This window comes from Corythoichthys intestinalis, chromosome 13 (assembly GCF_030265065.1).
Source record: "Corythoichthys intestinalis isolate RoL2023-P3 chromosome 13, ASM3026506v1, whole genome shotgun sequence".
Lineage (NCBI taxonomy): Eukaryota > Metazoa > Chordata > Actinopteri > Syngnathiformes > Syngnathidae > Corythoichthys > Corythoichthys intestinalis.
In genome coordinates, this window is record NC_080407.1 from 20207684 (window position 1) to 20225318 (window position 17635).

Below are 17635 nucleotides of genomic sequence, written 5' to 3' on the forward strand. Positions count from 1 at the left end.
TTGCTAGCTAGTGTTTGCTCCACTTTTAGCTTACATTTAATTAGTACAGCAGGTTAACCCTTTCGCAAGCTCTCCACACCAAAACAGTTGTCTCTGCCCTCGCCTGTTGTAATAGGCACAAGCACAACTCCTCTTGCTGCGTCTGGCTCAGCAGCCCTGTCTCCTGACACCCTTTATGAGCCAGCCTCATCTTTACTCCCAACTGAAGGAGGTGAGGAATCAACTTGAACACTGCCACACCACACATAAAATATCAGTGGCTAAGAGACAAATAGTAATAAGTAATAATAATTAATAATAATAATATTATTAATCAATGATACATAATTAATAATTAAATTAAGATACTAGAATTATATAGAAGATATTGTTATATTTGTCATTTTATGTACACTACAGAGCCAGGACCATCTTCAGTAAGACACCTGAACTCTGTGTATACTGCTACATTCCCCCCTAACTTGTCCTCTCTTGGTCTCCTGAATTTAATTTTTAAGATGCAGCTGCAAAGCATTTTTGGAGAAGTGTGCATCGCTTTACGAATATTTTGCACACTCCCCGTAACTTTTGCAGGCGGCGAGAGAGCTTGTAGTAAGCTAAAACTCATAAAAAATTATATGAGGTCCACTATGTGTCAGGACAGGCTTTCTAGTCTTGCCATGTTGTCCATTGAATGTCAGTTGGCTAGGAAGCTAGACTTTGATGATTTGATCACTGACTTTGCTATCAAGAAGGCTCGCCGCTGGGCTCTTGGTGACTAAGGCTGAGCAACCTGCAATCTGCTCGCTTTGTTTGTAATTGTGAGTAGAGCCTAGTTCGGGCCTAAAAAATCCAGCCCGACCCGACACGGCCCGCTGGTATTGAGGCCCGACCCGGCCCGAGCTCGATCACTTAACTAGATTTGCAGGCCCGAGCCCGAAAAACCCGATTTTTTTTTTTTTTTTTTTGAGTGACGCGGAAAAAACGCAGCAGCAGCAATTTATTTTCATTTCTTCGAGTTGGCAGAAAAAAAAACGCAAATTTTCTTAATGTTTAAATAATCTACATATTTTTTTTTAGAATTATCAAAGCATTCACACAACGAAATAACGCTGGGAAAGTTTGTTAAACATATTTCTGAGTGTGTGGGATATTGTTCTCACATGAACGCGCCTCTCTGACAAGGAGAGGGAACAGGAGAGGGGGGCGCCTCGGCCGTGCGCAAACGGTAGAGGGGGAGGACAAGAAGGAAAAGCGGCCGGCGCCACGGCGTTCGTGCACACGCACAAGCAAAAGCGCAATACAGAGAGACTGCTCTCCATTTTTTTTTTTTTTTTTTTTTTTTTTTTTTTGAGTGACGCGGAAAAAACGCAGCAGCAGCAATTTATTTTCATTTCTTCGAGTTGGCAGGAAAAAACGCAAGTTTTCTTAATGTTTAAATAATCTACATATTTTTTTTAGAATTATCAAAGCATTCACACAACGAAATAACGCTGGGAAACTTTGTTAAACATATTTCTGAGTGTGTGGGATATTGTTCTCACATGGACGCGCTTCTCTGGCAAGGAGAGGGAACAGGAGAGGGGAGGGGGGCGCCTCGGCCGTGAGCAAACGGTAGAGAGGGAGGACAAGAAGGATAAGCGGCCGGCGCCACGGCGTTCGTGCACACGCACAAGCAAAAGCGCAATACAGAGTGCTTGCTCTCCATTTTTTTTTTTTTTTTTTTTTAAATAATTTATTAGTCCGGCATGGCGGCCCGACCCGACCTGACCCGAACGTGAATGCTTAAATTGTGGGCCCGGCCCGACCCGAATGTCGGGTCGGGTCGGGTCGGGTTCGGGTTCGGGCACAAAATCTAACCTCTAATTGTGAGTGTGATTGCTTGTGTGTGTGTGTGTGTGTGTGTGTGGTGTTCGCTTTGTTTGTTATATCATTCTAAAGATTGTTTTTTTGATTGGCGTTAATGTATGCTGTAGTATTGTTAGAATAAAAGTTTTGTTTTAACTTAAGTCATTCATTGTGGTATTTGAGAATATTTCTAATAAAAATATATTTAGATTGTAAAAGATGGGCTTCAGTACATTTCTTAAAGATGATATCAGTCTATTCATTATTGCTCTGTACGCTGTATGTTTACATAAATATATTTTCATCTTAAATTAATGCAGAAAATGCACAAATTAGTGTGTAAAGATTCACCAGAATGCAGGAAATTACGTAGTTGATACTCTAAATGTGTGTGTGTGTCCCGGCACTGGTGGTGGGGCCCAAAGTGATATCTTTTCATGGGGCCCAAAATCCCTGGCAGCGCCCCTGAGTATATGTATGCGCCACAGACGGGTACCGACCCCCGGCCCACTGTTCTAAACCACAAAATGCTTTCAACTTTTATTCTCCTACTATTAATTCGACATTTATTGTCGTAGTAATACTTTTTTCTCGTACTATTACTACGAGAATTTTAAAAATCGCATTATCTGGTAGGGCAATTGTCGCTGAATAAGCAGCTACGTCCTTTATGTAGCGAGTTGCTGCCTCCGTTAAAATCAACAATATTGAAGGTATCTTGTGTTTTAGAATCCGTTTTATAAATAAGGAAATCCTTCATATTTTGACGGACTATAAATAGATCACCTATTGCAGATTTCCCTAATGAAAGAGATGTCAAATTGTTTAATTTTTTTTTTTTAAACCAGGAAAATCAAGTGTTCCCAGGCAGAATGAAACTAGATAAATAGATCTTTTTTTATGGTTCTTTTTGGGGAAAAAAAATGTTGATAAAAAAAATCTAATTCGCCATGAAATGAAATAATTTTGCCGTGGCACGACCTGGTGGGGTGACCGCCTCCGATACAGCCCACCACTATCACAGCAGCTTCAAAAAATCTCAGGGGAAACCCTGCAATGTAATGAGTAACGTTAACTGCTCTTGGCTGTGTGCTGCGGGCGACAACGTCTTTAGACAGCTTTTTTTTTTTTTTTACAGGGAAAGAGCCAGAAGAGGAACCTACAATAGAGTCCATGCTGCATAACGTGGCTAAAAGCTTGCAAACGAGGCAATCAAACCGAATGCACTGAGAACATCTTACCTCGTGGCATCATGCGTGCGACCTAGTCAAGTTTTAGGAGAGGCCGCTGGTAAAAAAAAAAAATACCAAAAAAAAAAAAAAACAGGTTGACTTCGCATATGGAGAGCTATAAATTTTACCTGCACTTTATAGTCGTTCTCAGCCCCTTCGTGTTTATTTTATATTTTACTGCCATTTTCTGCCACACATTGCCTGTCCAGGAAAATAAGGCCCACTTCACACTGGTCCGTAGCGCAAAAAGCTTGGGGAACACTGGTGTACAGTATACGTATCATCGAAAGTGAACCAACCTTCGAGTCTACGAAGAACAACTTTTGCGTGCATTATTTTGCACACAGTCGAATCTTGGTGACGTGGGGGCTCCTCTTTCACTCCACAAAGTTCCTCTTGGAACTTTTCTGCAGCCGGTGTAGTTCTCGCGAACATATTTCTCACTTGATTTCTGAAGGCTTGATGACGTGCCTTGCAATTTGTTAGCGGTTGGCCAGGTAGGCTAGGCTGAAGTAGGCGACAAAACTTTGAGTGCCCAGATTCGAAAAACTGATGTTTGAGTCCGTAATGTGGCTAATGCTGGACACGTCGTCGAGACGTCGATTTAGTTTAGTATTTCAATAGTAAAAACAAAAACAGCCCAAATTGCAACTTCCCTTTCAAAATAAAATTATTTCTGTTATACAACTTAATCTATATTTTGACATGATAGGGAAAAAATCAACAGTGGGATCATAGCGTTATCATTTCTCCTATAAGGATCATGGGAGGTGTAGTGCTTCACAGGAATCATTCAGTGTGTTTAGCACTGCTCTCTGGCGCTATTATTTTTTTTCAAGAAATACAATAATATTCAACAGTCTATATATTAATTATTAAACGTCTAAATTACATGTTTGTCAATAAAAATCCCCGAGGAAGTACAACTTTGACAATATTTTCCAGAGGCAATTCAAAGTGTATTTTGAATTTTTTTTTTCCAGATTGGTCTCAAAAGCTGAAGCAAATCTACCTGTCACAAATCACAAGTACGCAAAAATAAATGAATAAAGAACAAACAAAAAACACTGCATCTAACACTAATGTAATGTCAGTTTTAGAATTATTTTATTGAATTTGACTGTGTACCTAAAGATCAAAAATGACATGCATTCTCTAAAATGGAAGTTTAGCTCATCTGAGGAAAGATGCTGCTGGAAGCAATCAACGTAGCTGAACTTCAAGATGCGGACATACAAGAACGGGTATGCGGGCGGGCGGGGAGGTAACTGGACTTTGCCAGGACGCTAACTAAAGTACTCTCGTATATATCTGATGAGGCACTAAAAAAATACTCTGATGTGGCTAATATGACTGTTATTTAGCCTATTTTCAAGTATTATTAAAAACATGTGAGAAACACAATACCTCTATTTGCGAGTATTGGCAGGTGACCGGTGTTTTGACTTGTGAGCTCGACTTTGCAAGCTGTTACTGTATTACCCTCATCAAGGAGTAAGTAGATAATTGTTTGGAGCATGATGGAAGTTCAAAGCGAACTGAGAAACTTGCCAACTCTAATGACCTTGATAAAGAATAAAACAGTTGATGGTGCAAAGTAAACAACGTAATCAGACAACATGTCCAATCTGGTAAGCTATGGCAAGAATTCATTTCTCGTGTTCTTTTTCCTGATATCGGCATCTGTCCTCTGCTGCTTATCCATGATCATGACGTCCGGTTGGTTGGCAACGACCACCTTATCAGTCTGTCCCACAGGATCTTAGCCCTCTTTTTCCCACCACCTTGGGAGAGTGTATAATATACACGCATATTACATTTTTGCATCAGTAGAAAATACTTTTTACTTGTAAATTTTTAAAGCAGGTAGTTTTGTAGTTTTACGTGGTCCATGAAACACGAGTCGCACCCATTCATTGTCTTTAAAAAAAAAAAAATACAAAAAAAATGCTGACACATTCACTACGAAGTTGCCAGAATATTAGCTTAAATCAATAATCATATTTGCTGTCACTATTAACTTAAAAATGATCATAAATCTGCCAGTTTCCCCTCACTTGAGAGTTAGGAATAGAGCCCCTTCAGTGGATCATTATCCATTCCTACGGTGGCCGAGAGGTGTCAGGCGAAATGCAAAGTCCAAACACTTTGCAAATAGAAAAAGCACGAACCCCAACTGCCACAACACGACAGCAAATGGCTCGCAGCACGAATGCAAATTGACATAACACAATCCCTAATTCGTAAAGCACGATTGAAAATTGGCAAAAGCACGAACGCCAATTGCCACAACACGACAGCAAATGGCTCGCAGCACGACCGCAAAAGGCTCGTAGGACAATTGCAATGACGATGACCCAGAAGTTAAAAAAATAGATAATAAATAAGACGACACCCCTCTGTTATGTTATGTTAAAGGACCGTACCAACTCTCTCAATAACAGAGGGGTGTCCTAACAAGTAGCACAAACGAATGGCAGCAATTCGGAACCATTTTGCAATGAATGAGGGGCTTACAGGGACGTCGTCACTCGAAATTAATATCTCAAGCCCCCCAATTGACCGCAAAATGGACCCGAATTTTTTGTGCTCTGTTCGTGCTAGTTGTTAGAACACACCTCTGTTATTGAGAGAGTTGGTACGCTCCATTAGCTGCAGGAGCTAAGCTAAGAGAAAGCTACGAGTGACGTCCCCACTCGAAATTAATATCTCAATAAAAGCATAATACTGTATCTACAAAATAGATGGTCACAAAGCACATATAGACCCTACCCACCGACGTCACAAAATCACGTGATCGATGAATGGTTCCGCCCCCTTGTCCGTCATTTTGTGTCTGTATTATCAATGGTCTCAATTGATCGAGCAATTTATAATGCATTTCATGGAAGACCCGGTGCTTTCGGATGCCGTAAACTCACTTGATGCGTTGCATAAAAGGCGTTATGTGGAAAAGCTTCAGTTTATCCATTCGCCAGATCCATATTTGATGCCTACATCGATGTTTTTCGACCCGCTGTCTCCGCCATATTTGCCTGACATTTGCTAGCTACCCTGATATGTACAACTATCTTGTCCACACAAAATCAGCCTATTCTCACGAAAGTTTGAAAAACTTTAAGAGCTTGGAGGCTTATAAATACTTTGTTGCTGGTTGGGTGAAACAGGTCCTCGTCCACGAAAATTCGGCAGGAATCTATCTTGTGCTTGGAAAGGTGAGTTACGAAATTTTCAATTCAAAATCTTTTGTTATTGCTAACATCCACTGTCAAGTCTAATGTATTTTATGTCGTTTGTCAATGGAGTTAGGGCTTTTAATGTTTATATGGTTTAGCGATAGCACTCTTACTACATACATACGTGTATGTATGTTGTCGGCGATTAGCCTAGCAATGATCTTAATTGTGGTTGTCAGCCCAAAACCCTCTAAATATATATTAAATTCATTTTACCAGATATAAAATGACTACTACATAATCTGTGGTAATCGTTTGGAGCCCAGTTTTCTCGTCGAATTGCAGCAGCCCATCTCGCTCTCTTCTCTCCGGGTCTCTCGGAATCCGGTAGAACTTCAAGTCTCTCCGTCTATCTTCTCTGTTATTGCAACCGACCGCCACACACGCCTTCACCATTTTGATTATTAATGTAAACGAGCAGAAAAACACGTCGTAAATAGGAGGAATGTACGTAGCCGTAACAGGTAAACACGATGTGTTGACGGACAATTGGGCGGCACCAGTCAGGAGGAAGGAGTTGTGACGTCACGTGGGTAGGGTCTATAGCAATATACAAAGTGACGTCTTTTTTATTAATATGATTATTATTATTATTTTTTTTTTTTTTAACTTCTGGGTCATCGTCTTTGCAATTGTCTTGCGAGCCTTTTGTGGTCGTGCTGCGAGCCATTTGCTGTCGTGTTGTGGCAATTGGCGTTAGTGTTTCTGCCAGTTTTAAATCGCGCTTCAGGAATTGGGGATTGTGTTGTGGCATTTTGAATTCGTGCTGCGAGCCATTTGCTGCTGTGTTGTGGCAATTGGCATTCGTGCTTCTGCCAATTTGCAATCGCGCTTTAGGAATTGGGGATCGTGTTGTGGCAGTTTGCATTCGTGCTTTTTTTCTTTTGCAAAGCGTTTGCAATTGGGGTTCGTGCTTTTTCTATTTGCAAAGTGTTTGGACTTTGCATTTCGCCTGACACCTCTCGGCCACCGTACATTCCACTTGTTAATATAGAAAACGACCACATCACTGAAAATCCAGTCCGCGTTTTCCCTGACCCAAATATTACTTAAATTCAAGTAATTACGGTAGTAGTATTTTTCAGGGTCTGAATTTACAGCCATTTTCTTTAACATATGTGCCCAAAATTTAATCTGTGTGATTTACGAATATTTTTAAACAAACAATTACTGTCATGTAAGCGACTAGCCTCTATGATTAAATACATTTATATATGTGTGTGTGTATATAAATTATGTCTTTGTTAGCTGTTAGTGGTGAAGTTTTGTGCTTATACGTTGCGTTCACTTACATCTTGTGTAATTCCTGGCCCCCTGTTTTTAAAACCTAGTGACGCCGCTGCGTGAGTCTATATTTTAGAATCTGCTTCATAAATAAGGAAATCTTTTGGCTCATCTACATCAATAATCGATAGACGGCTTTATATTGATGCTTCATCGTAGCTCTCAGGTACATGTACGTAAAGCTACATATTAGTTTTACGACGTCATAGCAAACTGGAATAATATTTTGCATTTCCCGAGTCTATATTTGTTAGGGCTCCTTTATTACAGGCTGAAAGCCAGACGTGGGAACGACCAAAGCTGCGAGCAATCACAATGATCTCTACTGTCGCCAGTTACGACAGCGTGTCCATGCGCTGCTGCGACCCTCGCGCACACGCGATGTAGCATATTATTATTATTATTATTATAATATACTATCGATTTTTCATCATAGCGCCCAACTAGGGTACATGTATGTAAAGTGCGCAGTGGCTTACCCTATGTAATAATTTTATTGTCGTCGCACCAGTACAGCTTGAATCTCATCGTCCTTTTATTTTTCACTCCCTGATTTGGCCCTAATCCTCCGTCGTATTTTTTGCTTCAAACCAGAAATGGCACAACAACATAATAATTTAATACATGCATAGGCGGATCTATTATTCAGGCGAAGTAGGCGATCGCTTTAGCCCTCCAACCAGTAGGGGGCCCCCAACCAGCTGCCCTTGCCCCAACGAGCAAGGGCTTGGGCCACCGGAGCCAGCAGCACCCCCAACGATTCGTCATGTATAATTATGCCAGCACACTAAAAAAACAAATAACAAAACAAAAAAGAAAGCCTTTTGAATGCTGCATTTATATTATTCACCCCCCCCCCCCCCCACACACACACACGCACTACAATGGACTATTCCACGACGATGGACTGAGTATCAGTCGCTTAGCTTCATTTAGCACCGTTTAGCGCTTAGCTCCGTTTAGCATGGTTTAGCTCCGCTTAGCTGTTCGTTAGCTTAACTTAACTCACCCGCGTTTTTCACGGCACTAAGCTCGCTATTTTTACAGCTCACTTACTACTTTGCACGTCGGCCATATTTTATTTCAAACACATGAGCGAACGTGCTCTCAATGAGAGCCAAAGTGCAGTGAAGGAGAAGTTGAGAACAGGCCGCTAATGCCTCTTTTAACTTTGTTCTTCTTCACAACGAACATAAAATACACGACAGCACACCCTGTGGTGAAACAATGCAGTACAGTTCCAATCAGTCATACAATAACACTCAACAGCTGGTTAACAGCATTTGCTAACGAAAAAAAAGAAAGAAAAAAGAAAAAAAAATTTGTGACACCATAAGCAATGACGATGAATATTTTTTTTTACAGAGTGTAAAGCTTTCGGTTAGCGGTTTAGCAAACGTACCTCCGGTGAACATTTCAAAATAAAACTACGTCACGGTTTTTCTCCAGTGTGGGTTCTTGTGTGTATTTTTAGGGCGCTCTTGCAACTGAATCTTTGGTCACAAACTGAGCAGGAAAAAGGTTTGTCTCCACTGTGGGTTCTTCTGTGTTCTTTTAAGTCTTGCTTCTGAGCAAATCTTTGATCACAGACTGGGCAGGAAAAAGGTTTTTCTCCAGTGTGAGTTCTTGAATGTATTTTTAGGCCGCTCTTCCAAATGAATCTTCGGTCACAAATTGAGCAGGAAAAAGGTTTTTCTCCAGTGTGGTTTCTTGTGTGTTGTTTTAGGTTTCCCTTTTGAGAGAATCTTTGGTCACAAACTGAGCAGGAAAAAGGTTTTTCTCCAGTGTGGGTACTTGTGTGTCGTTTTAAGGTGGTCATTTGACTAAATCTTTGACCACAAACTGAACAGGAAAAAGGTTTTTCGCCAGTGTGGGTTCTTTCGTGTTTTTTTAAGTGTTGCTTTTGAGTGAATCTTTGACCACAAACTGAGCAGGAAAAAGGTTTTTCGCCAGTGTGGGTTCTTGTGTGAACTGCTAGGTCTCTCTTTGAAGAGAATCTTTTGCCACAAACTTTGCAGGAAAAAGCTTTTTCTCCAGTGTGGGTTCTTGTGTGTTGTTTTAAGTTTCCCTTCTGAGAGAATTGTTGGCCACAAACTTTGCAGGAAAAAGGTTTTTCTCCATTGTGGGTTCCTGTGTGTTGTTTTAAGGTGCTCTTCTGACTGAATCTTTGGCCACAAACTGAGCAAGAAAAAGGTTTTTCATCGTGGCTCCTCATATGTCTACGACAATTATACTTATTAATGAAGGTTTTCCCACAATGAGAGCATTTGCATTTGTTGTCACTGTCAGGCGAGTGTGACATGGCGTCTTCACTATCTGATAGCGGAGCGGTGAAACTGTCCGCTTGCAATCCTTCTGTTAACCTGCTGCTGCTGCTGCCGCTTAGAGGCTCCGCTCCTCTGCTGGTCTCACTCAGGCCCTCTTCACTCTTCAAGGGCTCACAAAATGGCCTGGTGATATCGTCCTCCTCTTTAACATATGGCTCTCCCTTTAACGTAAGCTCTACCTCCTCCTTTTTGATTGAAAGTTGTTCTTCTGTCTTTTGCTGTCGAGGGTCATCTGGCTCTTCCTTTTTTATTTGCGGGTGCTCTACTTCGTCTTTCACGCCACTAGACCCTGACTCCTGTTGCTCAGGACCAAAATATTTTCTGAAACCTACAAGACACAATAGAGACAAATTATGAACTAAAAAAAAAATCAACATGTTGAATGAACATGAAAAAAAATAATGGTAATTATTTCCAACAGATTAAATGGCTCCTTTGCAATTTGAAGCACTTGTGTTGGACCCAACTGACTTTTCGCAAAAGCGCCGTAGTTAGAGTTGCTAAGAAGACAAGCTTCCTCACTTCAACGACATAGCCATCGCAAGCAGACATACAGTGTTTTCATGTGCCTATGACAGCAAAAAGAATGTTTATTTCCTATTTCTCAAGGTATCTTAAGCTCCTGATTGAAATGGACCAATTGGGTGTGTGTGGAAGCGAGCTTATTATTTATTAAATTTTTTTAAACCCACGCCATTAAAATGAGTGACTTTCGGCTCCAGTCTCGGGTTGAGGACGAATGCGAATGTGACGACGTCACCCGGATCAACATGCCACAATGCAGCTTTGCTTTATAGCATGCAGATGGACTGCGGATTCAGCTGATTTTGCGGATTAGTTCGATTATTTTTCGCATCACGCCAGCCAAATATGCTGCAGGGTTTTGTTGCTGCACCAGGGAGAGGCGTGTGAGCCTTTTTGGGTTTCAAAAAGTTGACCCCGATATTGGCCAAAACAAGTCCGACAACTGTGGGACCACTGGACTTAACAAGGATGTGAGTAAACATTGTGTTTTGTGTTATGTCAAAAACTGGGATCATGGTACACGTTTTAATACGGAGGTGGCTTGCATTTTGTGGCTGACAATGCTCCTTGTCCACCGAGAATGCCACTTGGCCAACGACCGGCAGCTCGTCGCACAACCCACTCGGCCCTCATGTGCTTGCCGGGAGGGCACTATACTATCCTATAAACGATTTATTTTGGAGCAATACCAGTGCAACATTTTCCAGATTGAGGCAAAAGGGTTCCACCAATATACTAGTATATTATTTATTCATTCCACGGACAGCATGGAGCTCTCCTCAGCTGTAGCAGTTATCAGAATCTGACGGGTAGGCATGTGTCGGTATGAGATTTTGACGATATGATGAACTTAAGCAAAAATATCGCGGTATCAAGGTACTGAAATTATAGCTCTAAAATGTGTTTTTCTGAGATCGATTAAAAAAATAATGAACATCAGCACAACATATCTGCAAATTGGAACATCAACATGAATACAATGTTAAAATAAATCAATAAAATAAATAACTGAAATATTTTAAACTGAAATAGAATTTATAGACTTCACACACAACCACAGCTCAAATGCTCAACATTAAAACAAGAACAGAAATAATCATTTTCCATATAAAAGTTTAGAAAAAATAAATAAAATTAAAATATATATGGTGGAAAACACAGACAAGAATGAAAAAGCAGTTTCTACTCTTGCACTCCTCTATAGGGATGGGAATCGAAATCCGATTCCAATTCGGAACCGGTTCCGAGTGTTTCGAGGCCTCGACATCACAATGAAAAAGCCTTAACGATCCCTTTAACGAGTCCTAAAGACGCGTATTGCGTCGTGACATGTGTTATTGTCCAGACGCATCAAACTAGCATGGCGCCACTCGCTCCAAAGTTTGACTACACTTCACCAGGAAAGAGTGTGAAAATGAAAGGTGACGATGGGTAAGCACGAGCATTGCAGCCATAAACATAACAATGACAGCACGTAGGTTCAAACCCTTAAAAGTGTGTCTTCACTTCACGAGGAAAAATTACAACAAAGCGACTTGCAGTCATTGCAAGTCCCGGCTATACAGCTAGCTAAACTCCCAAATGACGATGCAGAAGACGTTGGTATAATTTGCTGACTTTATTCAACCATCACTTGAAGAGTGACACAAAGAATAGAAATGAAACAAATCAATTTCGTCCCCAATAACAAACAGGTTTGCATCAACGTAAATCAGCGATGATTAGCTGCTAATAACAGTATGGTTAGCATTCGTTCGCTAGCATTAGCACATCATTCAAACCACTACACAACTGGATTTAAGTGTCCGATCGCGAGTGGAAACACAACAACAACAACACAAAAGATGATACATACAGGCGTTGCCTCAGTAGATATTATCATTAACAAAGAAGTAGGCTCGTAGAACTGTTTCCCTCTCTCACTCACTTGGATGCGGCATTTCTTCTTTGGGTGTATGCGCGCTCCAACTGTCCTCAAACTGCGGCCCGCGGCCCAAATACGGCCCGCCTCCACATTTGGTCCGGCCATTTTGAATTTTTTTTTTTTTCCTCAATCGTGTTATTTATTTTCTGGCCTTTTCCTTGAAGAATTCAGAGAGGGTTATTGGTTATTATCTATTGAATCAATAGTGTTTTTATTATTATTATTATTATTATTATAAAGAATCCAGAAAGGGTTATTTGATTGTGGCTTCTGAAAAAAAATATTTTTTTACATTTATGCACTTCTGCAATCGTCACACTTTTTCTGTAACAAACTGACCCCGGCCCCTCATCAGAGAAGGGAAAAGTTATGTGGCCCTCACAGGAAAAAGTTTGGGGACCCCTGCTTTAACACATATTGCCAAAGGCAGAACAAAAACCTATCTGCCAATATATACCAATATTTTTTATTTCTATTAGATAAATGTTTCAGTAAAATGTTACACATTCTTGTGTATTTGCCACTTATTGCCACAGTTAACATTGAGGCTTTGGGCCTCTTTTGATCTCGTTGTGAGTTTGTAAGGTTGTGACTTCTGATTGAACAAACTCGATGCCAATCAAAACGTTTGTTCTTTTTCCCCAAATTAGAATCGATAAGAGAATCGATAAAGAATCGAATCATTAAGCAATATCAATAATGGAATCGGAATCGTAAAAATCCTGTCAATTCCCATCCCTACTCCTCTATATTAAAAAAAAAAAAAACTCCTGTATTTTAAGCTAAAACAACTGTTGTGTTTGATAGAACAATATATCTTTATGCTGCCATAGCAGATTCATGGCCTATTAGGCCCCCCCCAACTATTTCTAATTTGTCCGTGTTATCCTGGGAACCCCTGTTTACAAACGTTTATTTTAAAGAGGGTTGCAAGAGCAGAAACTGCTTTTTCAGTCTTGTCTGTGTTTCCAGATATATATATTAGAGCTGCAGCTATCGAATATTTTAGTAATTGAGTAATCGACTGAAAATTTTATCGATTAATCGAGTAATCGAACAAAACATTTTTTTTTGGTAAAGAGCAATTATAAATATACCTGAGAAAAAAAGACACTTAATCCAATATTGAACCATTTTCAGTCAATCAATGTCTTTATTTTCGATGTACTGTACATTGTTGAAAACAGCCAACAATTGCAACTCAGATGTGACTAGAAAAAAAAAAAAATCACTTCTTTCACTCAAAATACTTCTAGATCTTTAAAAAAAAATTCTTACCTAAAAATGTAATTATGCTTGATAACACGCATCACTTGAAAGCTACGTGTTTTTCCCACGTGTTTCAATTGAATTTCCATTTGTGTCAAGCTATTTTTAAATTCTAGTTAAGTTTTAAGTCAAGTACTGATAGGATTTTGAGTTTTTGCAGTGTTCAAAATAAATGTATGATACTTGCTCCTTGGTGTTTTATTCAGCAATGACTACTGAGCTAAAACTGACATTTAGCTTTATTATGTTTTAATTTTACACCCTCATCACTCCACAGCGCTGTGTTTTTACACATTAAATAAAGCCTGTATGTAAGACACGTTAGCCACGCATTGACAGTGTTCATAATCAATAGAAACCTACCCTCCGAAGGGCTAACGTTACGTGAGCGAGTGACAGTAACGTTATGTTTATTAGCGCTTAGCGCTGAGAAGTCTACTGCTTAAAGATGGCGGCTGTTTACTAACGCTGCCCAGACGCAGCCGAGTCTGTCATTTCGCATCTAGTTCTAAATGCATGCATGCGATATCTATGAGACACATCGGACACTACCTGCTACCACACTAGCATCATGCGGGCGTAGTTTATAGCGGCTGTAGTAAGGTTTTTTTTTTTTTATTATTGCTTCTTCCTCTACGCACGTGACGTCAGCGCGTTGTCCCGCATTAAAACAAGTCCCGGCAAAACGTGATGCTTAGAGCTGGCAAAATTAAACGATTCCTCGAGGTGAATAAATTACTCGGATCAGTTTTTAAACTTGAGTTACTCGAATTGCTCGAGTATTCGTTTCTGCTCTAAGAATATATTCACTGTTTATATGAAGAGCTACATACTTGGATGTGAAATCTTTGCTATCATAGCTTTTTCAGGCTTCTGCTTACCTTTGTGAAACAGGAAAAAGACTAATACAAAGTGAATCCATTAGAAGTTTTTATTGCATACCTGGTATGGGTGACAAATAATAATAATAATTTAATAATAATTGATCACAGCATCCAGTCTCTCTATCATACACATTTTATATTTATGTTTATTTAGATTTTATACTTTATACTTGCAAGTCACTTTGGAGATTCTAACATATCCTGCACTGTAAAGGGAGATGCTCCACAATTTCATTGTACAACTGTATAATGACAAAGGGCCATTCTATTCTCTTCTATTATAAGTGGGGGCGCACTTGCACTTGCTTACGCTAAGAAGAGCGCGCTTACATGCCAGAAGAAGACGCGCAGATACAAAGCATCCGAGCGAGCGAGCGAGCTAGTGAGAAAGCAAAACACAGATGCGTTTTGTGTGCATTTTTGATGCTTGTAAAATATCTAAAGAGGCAACGCCTGTATGTATCGTCTTTTGTATTGTTGTTGTGTTTCCACTCGCGATCGGAGACTTAAAGACAGTGGTGTAGTTGTTTGGAAACGGTTAGCATGCGTTCGTTAGCGTCCACACATCATCCAAAAATTACACAACTGGCTTTAAGTGTCCGATCGCGAGTGGAAACACACAACAACAATACAATAGACTATACATACAGGCGTTGCCTCAATAGACCCTACTCACCTACGTCACAAAATGAGGTATCGCTGTATCCGGCCGCCATATTGTCCGTCATTTTTAAGCCCTATTCTCAATGGTTTCAATTAGTCGTGCAATTTATACAGCAATTCATGGAGGCCCCGGTGTTATCTGACGCTGTAAACTCATTGGATGCGTTGCATAAAAAGCGTTGTGTGGAAAAGCTTCAGTTTATCCATTTGCCAGATCCATATTTGATGCCTAAATCGATGTTTTTCGACCCGCTGTCTTCGCCGTCTCTGCCTGACATCTGCTACCCTGATATTTATAACTATCTTGTCCCCACAAAATCAGCCTATTCTCACGAAAGTTTGAAAAACTTTAAGAGCTTGGAGGCTTATAAATACTTCGTTGCTGGTTGGGTGAAACAAGTCCTCGTCAACAAAAATTCGGCAGGAATGTATCTTGTGCTCGGGAAGGTGAGTTACGAAATTTTCAATTCAAAATCTTTTCTTGCTAATATCCACTGTCAAGTCTAATGTATTTCATGTCATTTGTCAATGGAGTTAGGGCTTTTAATGGTTATATGGTTTAGCGATAGCATTCTCACTACATACATATATAATATGTCATAAATATGAAGTGCGATAGCACTACTCCAGATTGTCCCTAGTTTAATTTATTTTAAGGCTTTTGACCTTAATAGTGAAATTGTAAATTAATTGTATGACAACTGTCTTATTATCCCCTTAGAATTATATATTTTCAGGTAGTTCATTAACGTCTGAGTGTATGTTGTCGGCGATTAGCCTAGCAATGATCTTAATTGTGGTTGTCAGCCCAAAACCCTCTAAATATATATTAAATGCATCTTACCAGATATAAAATGACTACTACATAATCTGTGGTAATCGTTTGGAGCCCAGTTTTCTCATCGAATTGCAGCAGTCCATCTCGCTCTCATCTCCGGGTCTCTCGGAATATGGTAGAACTTCAAGTCTCTCAGTCTATCTTCTCTGTTATTGCAACCGACCGCCACACACACCTTCACCATTATGATTATGAATGTTAACGAGCAGAAAAACACGCCATAATAGGAGGAATTTACGTAGCAGTAATGCGTCAACACGACGAGTTGACGGACAATATGGCGCGGGGGCGTGGTTGTGACGTCATGCGAGTAGGGTCTAATGATAGCATCCGAGCGAGTGAGCGGGCTAGTGAGAGAGGAAAACACCGCTGCGAGCCTATGTGCATTTTTGATGCTTGTAAAATATCTACAGAGGCAACACCTGCATGTATCGTGTCAGTCATATCGTCAAACAACAAGGACTGGACACACTATCGCATAAAGACTAAACGAATGCCACCAAATTACAGTTCCGGCTTCTTTAGAATGAGCCATGCTCTCCCCACAAGGTGACTAACGTGATACTCACAGAACAGCGAGTGTGAAGTGAAGTCGTCACTCTCTGATGGTCGAGCGATGAGGTTGTCTGCTTGGAATCCTTCTTTTGAACTGCTGCTGCCATTTGGAGGCTTCGCCCCTCTACTGGCCTCACTCGGACTGTCATCTTCCCCCTTCAAAGGCTTACCAGTCCACTTGGGGATGTCTACCACTCCCACTTTAACATATGGAGGATCCTCCTCCTCCTTTTTGACGGGATGAGGGTGCTGCCGCACCTCAATGTGGGGGTTCTCCACTCTAATGTGATACTCCTCCTGCTCCTCTTTAATGAGGACGAATTCTTCCTCCACCTTCTTGACGTATAGAGACCCTTCCTCCTTTTCTTCCATGTGAGCAGACTCCTGGCATTCAGAACGATACGCTAGACTGACATCTGCAAGACCAAGACCATAATCACAGATGGGCCATATCTTATTTCGTAGTACAGTGGTACCTCTACATACGAAGTTAATCCGTTCCAGGACCTTGTTTGTAAGTCGAAATGGTCGTATGTCGAGCAGGATTTTCCCATAGGAATACATTATAATTCCATTAATTTGTTCCACAGCCCAAAAACCTGCACTAAATCCTTAAAAAATACTGCTGGTGCTATTACAAATGGCAATTACACGAAGCAAAACAAATAAATTATAAATCAAAATTGGAATAATGTAATAAAAAGAATAATAATAATTCCAGTAATAGTGTAACGAATCGGATTCTAATAAGGCGGACGTTTTTTTGTGTACCTGAACGCACCGCGGGGCTCACGTGCCAGAGACGGACCGGTGAGCTTGAGTTTCACTTTCACTTTGAATGTTCTCTTGAAAACACCATCAATTGCGGCAGTTAGCTGGCGTTTTGTGTTGAATAAGTTGTGAAAGAAATGATGAAAACGTGGCGAAGCTGGCGATTTCTTTGGAGACAATAAGAATTGTCAGCTTAATTTATAAAGACTGGCGAACGATGGTCGGAGGAGGACCGTGGAGATGTATTGTTGAGCCATTTCACGGATGCCCACCCCACGCTCATATTTTTCTGTCATTTGC

The 17635-nt window shown here is 40.4% G+C and overlaps 1 protein-coding gene across 1 annotated transcript in view; it reads right to left on the reverse strand.

Moving 5' to 3' along the window:
- Nucleotides 1-3889: 3889 nt before the first annotated feature.
- The window catches only part of LOC130927862 (gastrula zinc finger protein XlCGF57.1-like), a 32047-nt gene continuing 18301 nt past the window's right edge, over nucleotides 3890-17635 (reverse strand). Inside the window, exons 2-4 of the mRNA XM_057853959.1 lie at nucleotides 16579-16980; nucleotides 8982-10234; nucleotides 3890-4843 (exon numbers count right to left, since the gene is read on the reverse strand). Of these exons, the coding sequence (XP_057709942.1) occupies nucleotides 9012-10234; nucleotides 16579-16980 (1625 nt within the window). The 3' untranslated portion in view covers nucleotides 3890-4843; nucleotides 8982-9011. The remainder of the gene's footprint in view (nucleotides 4844-8981; nucleotides 10235-16578; nucleotides 16981-17635) is intronic.